Here is a 12,670-nt window from a genome sequence, read left to right as displayed (position 1 = left end):
TGAAAAAGGCTGCTTTGCCAGTTGTAGCCCAAGAAAATTGAATACTGTTCTCTTGCAAAAAATGCTCTGCAAGTATTCAGCCATCTTATTCCATTACATGCCATTACAAAAAACAGTGACTTGTTTATTCATTGGAAGTTCATGCACATACACTACATCTTTTGACAGTCCATAAATACTGCTTTAGCCTGTTTACTGTCAAAGGCACAGGCTCAAGCTAAGAACTCTTCTAAAGGATTACTTCTCCATTTGTCCAGTATGGACAGCCCATAGCACTAATAGATGCATGACCCCAAAAATTCAGTGATCCCCAATTCTTTCATACAGGTTCCAACAGCCACCTTTGTTCTCTGGACTCAGGCATAACAGAGTTATAGGGTGATCCATCCATCTGCAGGGGAAGGTTTTCTTTTGGGGGACATCCCCCAAAACGTCAGGACCAAACTTTCAGGTCTATCCAAACCAACTTTTTCAAGAAGTAGGGGTTCCAGTAAAAAACATTCATGGTGTTGAGGTATCTTCGCAATAAACTCTTTCTGCTGTTACCAAAACTATTGACTTCCATTTGGTATTTAGTTATGCCTTAAACCATTTATTTACTGTGTCATAATGATTCATGTAACTATATAGTGCTGCCAAGCGAATTCCATTACGATGGGGACATTTGCAGACATTTTAAATAGTTGAGATAAATACAATAAACTAGAAAAACCACAGAGAAATAAATTGATAAAAAATGGGAGATCACTGCTCACAAACTGCAATGAAGTACACTGAATTTTTGAACCAGCTAGCCAACTCAACAGTAACTGCACACATTGCTTAATAATACACTACAGGTAGAACAATACTACATTATTTTTGCAATAAAGTAGTCAAAACACTTTTTAAAGACAAGTAATGTATACAAGTATTTGCTTCCTACACAACTGAACCCTCTTTCGATAACATTCAATTTTCCAGCTAGGTATTTCAAGGAAATAAAGAACACACAGGAACAGCATATAAGTGTCATGTCCAATAGACTATTTCAATCACAATGTCTTTGGTGAAGATGAGTAATACCTGAAAACAGGGCATTACAAACACTAGTAAATTCATAAAACATGAAGTCATACATCTAGGCATTTCAGGTCTGTCTATCTATCTATCTATCTATCTATCTTTTATATTATTATATTATCTAACAGAGGTGTTCCCATGGACTCCATGAGCACAAGATTAACTATCAAAAAGTGCTATCAATGTATAACCAAACAGTACATGCTTTCCATATATTTGACCATAGTTTTTAACCATGTTTTTTACAGGACTTTGGGCATTACATTGGACTGTTAAGGAGGAAAAAAAGAAATTGTTGGCAAGGAGTTTAGAGACATCCTGTGTAGGAAGAGTCCATGCTGCCAGTTTATCCAAGAAGGACACTTAATGATGTCATGACCCAGAAGCTGTTTCAAAAAACATATTTATGATATGATGCAAATAACCCCAACCCTTATTTTTCCACACTTCCATGCAGATTATGTGTTTTGCATTAAAATTTACACACTGTAAGGAGTGTGTATGAAGTTTGGCTTTGTAACAAGCACATAATTTTTTCAAAAACTCTCTAACACTCTAGCTTTCTGTTATTACAACAACACAAGAACTTTCCTTATCTGGAGGACTAAGGAAAAGTTTCGGATTATGCTAATGGATCTACTTTGAAACAAGCTCTTGAAATATTCTTGGCTTATATAGTGGATTCATCATCAAAAAGACCATTATCTCGCATTATGAATCCTAAATGTCTTTATAACTGATTCTTACAGAACTGTGCTCTATTTCTAGTATTGCTCAGTCATCACAGCAAAATCACTAAGTACTTTTCTCCTAATGCAAAATAGAAGTTCAGAATGATGCAATTCAGAATACAAATATAAAGAAGTAATCTGAATTAAGCTTCAGCATTTTCCTTTTCTATGTTTCCAGGGTTTTTTCCCCACATTATGCACTAATAATTTAACTAACTGGACTGAACCATAATGTATTTTGAGTATTTCTATACTGTTATAATCGTATTTTAGCAGTTTGTGGTTTTCTTACAAAATACAGTTTTGAGATTTTTTTTCTGTTAATAGAGAGCTTTGACTGTTCAAGCTTGTATAACCCTTAAATTGCAAAATTCCCACTGTCAGCAATGGCAGTAGCATTCAGTCAGTCCTATGTGTAATCAGATGTCAACCCTCACACATGGCTTAAGTAAAAGAGTTTGATTTTTACTTACTGATAAGTATTTCAAATCACCTTTTGTTGCAAAAGACAAGTGAGTAGCTTTACTGGATTAACTGGAGCTATACGCATAGGTGTGTTCAGCTTAATGACTGCCACTAGATAAACTATCAGCAAAGCCCAAAAGACAGGGACACATAAGTCATCCTCTGACAAAAGCAGGAGACAAAACCAAGCAGTGAACTATAAAAGCTTGTATTCATTGATTCTAGCCCAGGGGTTCAACGACTGGGTTTAGGCTGGAACCTAAAGATCAAATGCACAAGGAGTACCTGAAATTGAAAATTGCAACTGAATGTCTGAAAAGTGACTTTCAGGAGGTTTATGGTTGATGTTTTGGTGCCGAGACACCAACAATTTTGTTCATACAGAGCAGCTTCTCAGAAAAACCAGGAAGGATGGTCTAACTACTTTGGACAAGTTACATGTGTTTTTGTGGTAGATTAGACAGGAGTTGGTGGTACAAGTCCTTCTCTGTGTGAAATCCTTGCTCCTTAAGGTTGCTCCTTAATTTTGCTTAATCAATTCATTTAAGTGCCAGGTGCAGCCTCCAAGGGCAGATCTGGAAGCCAAGTCACGTGCTGAGTAAGCCCAGTGGCAGAAGGGTAAGTGCAGTGGTGGACTCAGGACCCGCCTACCCAGAGAGAGCAGAGTCCAGGCTGGTCCAACTTGAGGCACAAAGGGAGAGACTCGTCACTTTGGAATGAATTTGGAGAGGATTCCAGATTGTAGGCATGCCAGTAACTTTAACAGAAGCTAGAGTCACATTTTTACAGGTAAAGGAAACAGAACGAAGTGACAAAGTGATTTAAATGCCAGTAAGTGGCACAATCTGCAACACTTGGCTTCAGCTGTTCAGCATTTGTTCCCAAGGCCCTGATGTGCATACTGCTACCTCAAGTCTAATGTCAAGTACTAGATGTGCTGTTGCTTTAGTATGTACACAGACAAAGCCTGAGTCCATGTTCCTAGGCTGATGTAGATGTCCTTTAATCAAAAGGGGACAACTGGAACATACAAAGGGAGACTGCTGGGGCCACAGTGGCACAGGGTACACAGTACTTGTTTCCCATCAGAACCTGTCATTTACTTTACTTTTTATAGAAACAATGTCCTGATATGAGTAAAGAGAATAAAGAGCTGACTACTGTACATACTGAACTGATGTTTAATTCATTCTGTAATATTTGATTTATTCTCTAATATTTTCCTTCTGCAATTAAAAAAAAAAAAACCACAGTGTAGCAGGAAATTAATTTTAAGCTCAACAATTCATTTTAAGAAAAAACATTTTTCTTTGGGAAAGCGTAACTCATAACTCATTTCCTGAAATAATAAAATAAAATAATAAAAAAAAAAAAAGCAGCAATAAAATGTCACATTGCATTACATGTCTAAGTATTTTTTTTCCTTAATCTAATATGCAAAGTATGACAGCAGTACCTTATTCTAGGCTAGGAAGCACTTGCTAATGTAAATAGGCAGCAAGCTCAGCTCCCAAAGGCTTGCTCTCTCAGCAGTGGCAGCCTGAGCAGCCCCTTCATGCCCATGGTGCCCTGCTCAGACACAACAGCTCATCAGTGCGTGTTCAGCTGCAGCACTGCTCATAAACAGGTACACATCTGGCTATAGGGAAAGCCTGGTAAGGATTTACCGAGACCTGCCCAACCCCAATGGGGTTTACTTATTAACAAATAATCAAACGGAGAACTGGAATTACAGGACACGTGGCACACATCATTGCCTTGCTCCTGGTCATCCCAGCAGTCACTGCTAATGCCTGCAAGCGGAAGGGTGGAAGGGCGAGAGGGGCCTTTGCTCAAGGCTCTGATTCCCTGGCATAGGAAATGTATTTTTCAATCTCAGCTCAGCAGCTTGCATCTGTGACCCTTGTACAAACAACGCATTAGATGGTGCATTTTTCAAATAGCTTAACACTCCTGGAAACCTCCTGTGTCTCCCAAGACGCGAGTCTTTCACGTGGATGAAGGAAACTGGCATGAAGGTTGTATCTCACCTCACTTAAGGAAGTAATCATTGCTGGTATGAGTGAAGGGCTAAGGGTTAGGCTGCCTTCCTGCTTCTGCTGATCTATATTCCCTGCTACACGACTATAACTGCACAAAGCAACCATTTTCTACCTTAAACAATAAGTGCATGTGTGCGCCTCTCACAAGGATCACATCATTGGGTTGTAATCTATCAAAGCCTCTTTCTTTAGATAATTGAAGTAATGGATGTATACCAGGACAATACAGTAAACACACTACAAAACAAGAGATGCTGTATTTTTCCCGTAGCAATTGTTCAATAGAAGCCTGTGTTCATAACTTTTACAGCATTTTATAAGCATTTGCTGGTGAATGTGGCTCTTTCTTATTGCTGCAGAGCACTTTTTAAAAAAGCATGTGGTAAAACTTAAAAGGGGGCCAAGAGGTGAACATTTTATCTTGCTTCATTTGCATACCTGTAGAATAATCTTGTAGGTGGCAGCCAAAGACGACAGTCATGATGCAGCAACAATGATAGTTAGGATGGAATAACAGAATCGCCTGGGTTAGAAGAGGCTTTTAAAGATCATCTAGTTCTAGACTCCCTGCCATGGGCAGGGACTCCTTCCCCTAGACTGGGTTGCTCAGAGCCCCCATCCAATCTGGCTTTGAACACTTCCAGGGATGGGGCAGCCACAACTTCCCTGAGCAGCCTGTTCCAGTGCCTCACCACCCTCACAGCAAAGAAATTTTTCATGTATCTAAACTAAACCTACTCTCTTTCAGTTTGAAGCCATTCCCCCTCATCATATCACTACATGCTCCAGTGAAAAGTCCATCTTCTTCCTTATAGGTTCCCTTCAGGTGCTAGAAGGCTGAAATCAGGTCACCCTGAAGCCTTTTCTTCTCCAAGCTGAACAATCCCAATTCTCTCAGCCTTCCCTCACAGGAGAGGTGCTCCATCGCTCTAGTTGGTTACTGTGCTGCTTGTGAGTTTGCAAGGGTTGTTTCATGACAGCCCTCCTCTGAATACAGAAAAGTGCCCCAAATACAGGCCTGACTCTGGAAACCTTTATTCAGACAAGTGACCGTACTGACTTGATATGTCCCCAAAGGACAGGGTCGATGGACAAGACAGGTGTGGCACCTGGTGCCTCATATTACTGTTAGCATTTGTATTACAGCTGTTTCTTGTGCTAGAGAACAAAGCAGCATTTACACAGAGATCATCCAATGTAAGGGGCAACAGGTGTCCAAGAGGCAACACAGTGCAAGAACAAGAGATGCTTCGGCCAACATGACAAGCTGGGCTCAAAGAGTGGCCAAGATGCTGGTAGGCATTATTACAAATCTAAGATTTAAGGGTGGGTTTGAAGGAGGATGCTGTGCTCATTATTCACTGTTGAGCATCCTCAGCCTCCTATTTTGCAAGAGTTAGACTGTAGACAGGGGTGGGAATTTAGGACTTCACCCAGTTGGTGTAAAAAAACCCCACCAAAACTGATTGTTTCAGCAAGACATTGCCTGGTACACAGAGATCTATTACACTTGCACAGCAACTCCAAAGGATGCTGCATACTTTGGACTGACAGAGCAAGCATGATTCAGTCTGGAGATGCACCATGTGCCCTACAAAGCCAGGAGGGATTGGAGTTGCCATGCAGGAGCAAGTCAGCAGACTACAGGAGCAGTAATTCCACTGCATCCCATGCTGGAGCTAATGCTGTGTGCAAATTCACCTAGTGAGTCACGTCTGCTTGCATTAAAAGAAATACAAAAACAAAATACTCTTCCTATGTCTCACTGGCAAGAAGAGACTAAAACTGGCTAGGCTGGTTAGGAACCAACCTGGAGGCAACCCTAGTTAGCAGATTTTCTAAATAAGGTGAGTGTTTTTTGTTTCTGTATCTGAAGACAAGAGGGACAGAGATGGGGGCAGGTAGCATCCTAAATTTAAGTTTGCAAAGTTCTTTATTAATTTCACAAAAAGCAGTCACAAAATTGTATCTTCCATCTTTGAATCAAATAAATAGAATCTACAGAACCCTGAAATTTACTTGTCAAGTTCGGTTTTTTAAAGTTCAATGACATATTTAGTGAAGCCTTTGCTTTTGAAGATCACTACAGGAATGGAAGAAGTTTGGATTTATTATATTGTACACAGAACACAGTATTTTTCAAACCTCAAGGACCCATTTGCATTTATTTCTCAAAATGAACACAATTTTGCAGAATCTTCTGAAGCCTGTGAATTGCTGTATGAAAAGAGACACCCCCCCCACTGCTATTCACAACCCAGAAAAATGGGACATTAACCTCACATAAAACCCACTGGCTTGCATCTTGCTTCCTCATTAAGCCTGTGCCACTTTTGCAGTAGATTTCAAAGGTGCAAGTTCGCTTTTGTTTTTCCAACAATCAATCCACAAAGTAACATTTAACTTAAAAGAGAATTCCCCAAAATCCTGATTTCCTACTTGAAGATATCCCCATCAGTTGCATGCTATTTTTTCAACATTACATATTTGAAAACCAAGATAAATGTTTTCAAGCAATTTGAAGCCCTTACTACAAGAGAGAAAACAAGTATTATTTGTATTGTTTGTTTTCCCACAATGTATTTTTATGGGAGAGCTGCGGGGACCATATTTTGCATTCAGTGAACAACTTCTGTGGTGTAAAATGTCTCTTTTTGGTATTCAAATAACCACAAAAGCAATGTAGCTACATCTCATTGCCATAGACATTACCACCTAAAGCAACCAGAATGAAAAAAAAGGTTATTTCTTACCTCATCCATTGTGAAAGACACGGATTTATGAGATAACATTTGGCAGTCCTGTGACCAACCATAACAAAAATCTCTTTCCCTTGGGCACCCAAGAACCACAATATATTGTAACACTTCCAGTTCTTAAACAGTGCTGAACCACATTGTGCAGGGCTGCATACCTTTCTGAAAAGAATATGCATTTTCCTTGTTGTCATAAAAAGTATTTGTTTATCAAATGCACCAAAAAGAAAAAAAAATTGTACCTTAGGAAAGAAATGGATGGAATTCTGTGAGAAACAAAGGCAAACTTAGTGTCTGCATTGTTGCTCCTGCCTGCCTGGCTATGACTGACTCTATATACAGAAATATTGCATTATTGATAAATTTCTGTATGCTGCTGAAATGAAAATTGCTATTTTCATCCTCCTAGTACCTGGACATGTTGTTAAGGCGTACTTTTAATAACGGCAGCAAGAAATTATAAAATAAACAGTAAATTCATTCATTCATCAACAGTAAATTTTACCTTTTTGCCAACCACCTTTCCCTATTAGAGAACTGCACTGTGCCTCATGTGAAAGAAAAGGCCAGGAAAGGACCATACTTGAAAATCCCTAACACAAAAGAAAGTATGTTAAGTTTCAAATCGCACGTCATAAGTACAGGTCTCCAGTATTCCAGTTTGGGCATAAAATAACCCCAGAGTCTCTTGGAGCCTTTGGACAGATACCTGTCCAAAACATAAAATGGAAATACAACATTGAGAGCTTTATTGGAATAGGAAAGGCAAAAGGCATTTTTCTGCCTCTCTTGGAGTCCATGTTTTCCCATGTCACGTCTGTACTGCAGTGGACGTTTATCCCAGCTGGCAACAGCGTTTCCGAGGAGCCAATTCAGGGTCTCAGGGACGTGCTAGACCAGCCTAGGCGGTAGGGCTTGGCAGTGGGATTCCCAGGGCACACAAGCATCCCTCCGGGCCCCTAGAAGGATTTTAGCTAGTGCCTGCCACCAGCTGCCTTCAAATGGTTTGGTTGTGGGTTTGGTTGTGGGTTTGGTTGTTTTTCAATGAGTCCTCATTCATTACGAGGTACTTGAGCACCCAGTCAGGACTCCGTGGGGGGAGCAGACAGTCGAGCGCCGCAGTGCCGCAGCCCGAGGCTCCCCAGGGATGAGGGCGGCTGGAGGGCCTCGCTCGCCCTGCCCATCCCGATGTCCCGCCGGCCTCTCCCCACGCCACCTGCATGGGCGGGCAGCCGCACGGGGCGCAGCGGCCCCGGGTCCCGCAAGGCGCGCACGGAGCAGCGCGGCTCCGAGCACGGCCCCGAGCGCGGCTCCGAGCGCGGCTCCGAGCACGGCCCCGGCGCGGGCAGGGGGCGGCGCCACCGCCTTGCCCGGCGCGCTAAGCCCGGCGGACATCTTTGATCCGGGCAGAGCCGACCCGCCCGCCGTGCGGCCTTCGCGCTCCCGCAGCGTGCGCCCGGCTTCAAAATGGCCTCCGAGCGGTCCCTCTGTTCTCCGGCGCGGCGCGGGAGGAAGTAACAGCGAGACCGACCCCGGGCTGGGAGGGGCGGGGGAGAGACGTGGGGACCGCGCCGGGCGGAGGGGCTGAGCCGGAAGCCGCTGCGTGCTCGGAGAGGCGGGCGGGGAGCGTGTGAGGAGCTGGGCGGAGGCGGCGAGGGAGAAGGAGGAGGAGCAGGCGGAGGCGGCGGCGGGAGCGGAGCCGCTAAGTCCGTCCGGCTGCAGGAGCGCGTAGGCGCTGTGTGCGGAAGGGCCGTGGCCCCTCGGCGGAATCGGCGTAGGGGGCGTTGGAGAATCGCCGCCGGGTTGGCTGGCGGGAGGCGCTCGGGGAGGAGGGGGCGGCCCGCTCGGTGCCGCCGCGGCTGAGGGAGGCAGGGCGGGAGGACGAGCAGCCAGCCGGAGCCCAGCGTCAGCAGCGGCAGCCGCACCGCCGCCGGCCAGCGCCATGGGTGAGTCTCCAACCCGGGGCCGAGGCGCGGCAGAGGGGCCGTGACAGTGCGAGCCTGCGGCCGTGAGGTCTCCGCGATGGGTGGGCTGAGAGGCAGCGCGGGGGGGGGGGGCGATACAGCGGGCACCGCCGAGGCTCCCATCCCGGTGGCCCCGCCGCGGGGCCCCCCGTCCTTCTGGCCGCCCCCCGCCTTCCTCCTCCTCCTCAGATGCGGCTCCAGCCCCCCTCACCACCGCCTCTCCCCCCCCCACCCCCCTCTCAGTCACTTCCTGCCTCGCCGAAATTGTATAATGCGTGCGCGGGGCTTGGGGAGCCGGGCGGCGAGAATGCCGGAGATATTTCTTCTCCCTCGCTTTTCTTCCCTTCCCCCTCCATCCTGGTCCCTCCTCCCCTTTTTCTCCTTTTGCGCCCAAATTTGGGAGGGAGGAATTTGCTGCTGCAGGAATTAAAGCAGCCTTTCAAATATGCGGGAGAGGAGCGGGTGGGACTGGAATCGCGGGAGGAGGGGGAAGGAAGGAAGGGGGCACCCGTGCGCGGGTGGGAGCGTGTGTGGCAGCGGGAGCCCGCCAGCCGCCTGCCCGCCTCGCTTTCTGGCTTCTCCTGCTTTTTTTTTTTTTTTTTTTTTTTTTTTGGTCTTTTTTTTTTTTTTTTTCCTTTAGGGCGTTTTTGGAGGGCTATATGTCTCTTGGATCTGGCTTTTACTGGCCGCTGCACGGGCGCCCGCCCGCGCTGCCCCGCCGGCCCTGCCCCTGCAGCCCGACGGGGCCTCGGCCGATCGTTTCTAAAAAAGAGAAAGTAGAAATTACAATTTACAAACAGCTGTCCCAGGAGTCTGTGTGAAACGCCTTTTTGAGCAGTTTCTGTTTGATCCGCTCGCTTAGCGAACTAGTCTTGCAGAATAAATTGGAGGAGTGCTTAGTGTATCAGGAGGGTGGCTGGGAAAAGGGGCGATTATGTACGAAGATTTTTTTAATGGGCGACTTAAGGAAAAAGCAACTAAACTTATTTTAGCGTGAAGTTGTTCACGCTGAACCAGTTATGTTCAAATGTAATTCCGAGAAAAGACAGCGTTCAGGAATCTTCTGCGTTTGTGCCGCCTCCTGCAGATGAAATATGAACAGAAGACTGTCACAACTACCCATTCACTGAATGTTTTTTCATGGCCATTGTAATCTCCCTCTGATTGGCAGTGGCTTCAGGTTATGTTCAGTGAAAGAAATGCTTCCATATGCAGAAATACCTATGGTCTGTATTAATATCATGACCAAAAAAAATATCAATTCATGTAAATTATGCAGGTTCAGCTCCCATGAAAGTTAGATGGGCCACTGCTATATAGCTGGGCTTAAAAGGTAGACCATACCTTCTTATGGAAGTGAGGTTTTTTGTAGTAATATCTTTCCAGTGCTAAATGATAATTTAATTTATGACTAGAACTTTCACTGAGATATCAAGCTAGTATTATTTTTTCTTTATAATTCTAAATACATTGTAAAGCTTTTGCCTGCTGAAATTTTAAGACATAAGGGAAGATGTATTTCTGTGTAGTGTTTAGCATCTTTCACTTCATACCTGCTTAGTTGGTGGAATTACTAGCATCTTTGGCTGTTGATTTGTGAACACAGGAGCAGTTGTTCAGTCTGACTTTGCATGACTCCATATTTTTTTTTAAGCTGACTCGCGAATAGCAAAAATCAATAAGTAGAAATTTTTTACCTTAGGAGAGTGGGTTTCAAGAAGCCATTGCTTTAAAGGTCAATTACTACCTTGTCTGTGTTGGAACCTGAATTGGAATCCAAAAGCATCACCTGTTCTGTGTTTGCTGCTATGGAAGAGGGGGTTGTTACTCAAGTCATTTTGATATTGAAGCAGATGTAACAAGAACTGTGCATATCATCCATGCACTGATAATAGTTTACAGCATTTCCTTCTGTTTACCCATCTGGACAAGTAACTGGTCTCAGTTAAAACAGTGCTTCAGATATATACTTAGTGCATGTGTGTTTCTGTGTATATGGATAAAAACTTGACTCTTTATCTTGTGCAGAAATAAAGGATCGGATTTGTCTGCTTTATAAGCTAAAATACAATAGTTTTTGCTTTTTTTCTTTCATAGAAATGTCTAAATGTGCACAGCAGAATTGGTTTTTTTTCTTTAACTGGCTGTCAACTTAGTGGTACTTAGTCTCTACCATGGGGCAGGCTCATACTTCGTGTGCTCAACATTGTGCAGTTCTGGTAGCTCAGTGCTGCTGCGGTGGTGTTTTTATTACTACCTTAGAATACCCATTAAGACAACAATAGTTATGAAATATAATGGCTGCAGATTCAAAACCTCGTTTTAAACACAGTCAGTGAAGGAAAATTTGCCTCAGAGAAGGTGCAGGAGAGAGAACTGTGGTATGTAGAACTGTAGTATGACACACAATTTTAGCTTCAGTTTATTGCCAGACTATTCACTTAACCTGTCTAGACCAGAGATGTGTATGTATGAGCGACGTTCTGTTTTCTGTAAGTTGGTGCTCCAGCTCCTGAAATTGAGCTAGTTAATTGCAAATGTGTGCTCTGTAATTAGAATGGCATTTAGTCACCATTTAAGTAGTTTAGTTAAGCCTCGTTTAAATTAGTAATTCAAATTTGGGGTAGTGTTAAACTGTAGGCAGTCACAAACTATTCCCTAGGAGCCTTTGAATGTCTTGAGCTGATGTTTGTGGAATAGATGTCTTGCAGAGGTGGGGAGGGTGGCATAAGTGAGGTGAAGGCATTTCTCAACTGCGAGGGCCAGGAACTCAGTTCACAGAAACCAGTGACTTCCTGTTCACCTTGCCAGAGTGAGTTTCATGTATGTCAGGGATGAGTCAATTTTTTTCCCAGCCCTGTTTTAATGGTTGCATACTGATAGCTCTGTAATGTCATCAGGTAGCTCTTTTCTATTCTGTGGGGTTTTTTAATAGGAAAGAACCAAGTCAGCATTTACTTACATAACTTCAGTTTAATGCAGCAGCCCTGCAAAAAACAGGCATTGCCTTCATTGCGTGGACACGGCTGTGAAACTCCTGTAAGCCGCAACATCCTTACTGTACATTAAAAATCAAAATGTAGCCAGTAGGTTCATAAGCACTTCAGAGGCCAATGTGTATCCACTTTCCTTTTGACAGAGTTTGAGTTAGAGCAATGTAAAACACACAAAAAAAAAAACTGACTAAACCTTGTTCTGATGTGCATCCTGAACTTCCTTCCCCCAACAGCCACTTAATCTTCTGCTTTTTGTGCATCGGTGCTATTCCACGCTTCAAATGTGCCTTACAGGAACCTGCTGGTCGCATGGGCTGGCAGGGCTGCTGCTCAGAGCCACTGCCCAGCAGCCCTTCTTGAGGCCACTCATGGGGAACAGAATAGTTCTGTATCTTATTTTCAAATGGCTCTTTATGTGGCTGTTTTCACGCCACATTTCTGTCATTTAATGTAGTGACACATTCAGTACACATTTGAAAATAATTTTGGAAGCGGTATTGCTGTACAATATCACTTTGGGTGTTTCATTCAGAAGCACTTGAGAAACTAAAGTAGAACTGAATTATTTCTTAGTGGCACAGAAGATTTAGAGGGTTTTTTTGGTCAACATTGAAAATAACACCTCTAGATACAGCTTTTCTTAATTGCCTTTTT

At 43.8% G+C, this 12,670-nt stretch overlaps 1 protein-coding gene across 4 annotated transcripts in view; it reads left to right on the top strand.

Annotated features, from left to right (window-relative positions):
* Nucleotides 1–8,698: 8,698 nt before the first annotated feature.
* Nucleotides 8,699–12,670, top strand: part of SEPTIN7 (septin 7) — an 81,977-nt gene continuing 78,005 nt past the window's right edge. Inside the window, exons 1-2 of one of the 4 annotated variants that reach the window (XM_048299037.1) lie at nucleotides 8,699–9,002; nucleotides 10,627–10,631. In XM_048299037.1, coding sequence (XP_048154994.1) covers nucleotides 8,999–9,002; nucleotides 10,627–10,631 — 9 coding nt within the window. In that variant the 5' untranslated portion in view covers nucleotides 8,699–8,998. Of the gene's footprint in view, nucleotides 9,003–9,820; nucleotides 9,823–10,626; nucleotides 10,632–12,670 lie in introns of all 4 variants that reach the window. The other 3 variants (XM_048299045.1, XM_048299028.1, XM_048299053.1) reach the window with 3 other exon arrangements.

The sequence above is a fragment of the Corvus hawaiiensis genome, chromosome 1, assembly GCF_020740725.1.
Source record: "Corvus hawaiiensis isolate bCorHaw1 chromosome 1, bCorHaw1.pri.cur, whole genome shotgun sequence".
Lineage (NCBI taxonomy): Eukaryota > Metazoa > Chordata > Aves > Passeriformes > Corvidae > Corvus > Corvus hawaiiensis.
Note: the sequence above shows the minus strand (reverse complement) of the source record. Positions and strands in the feature narration are given on the sequence as shown.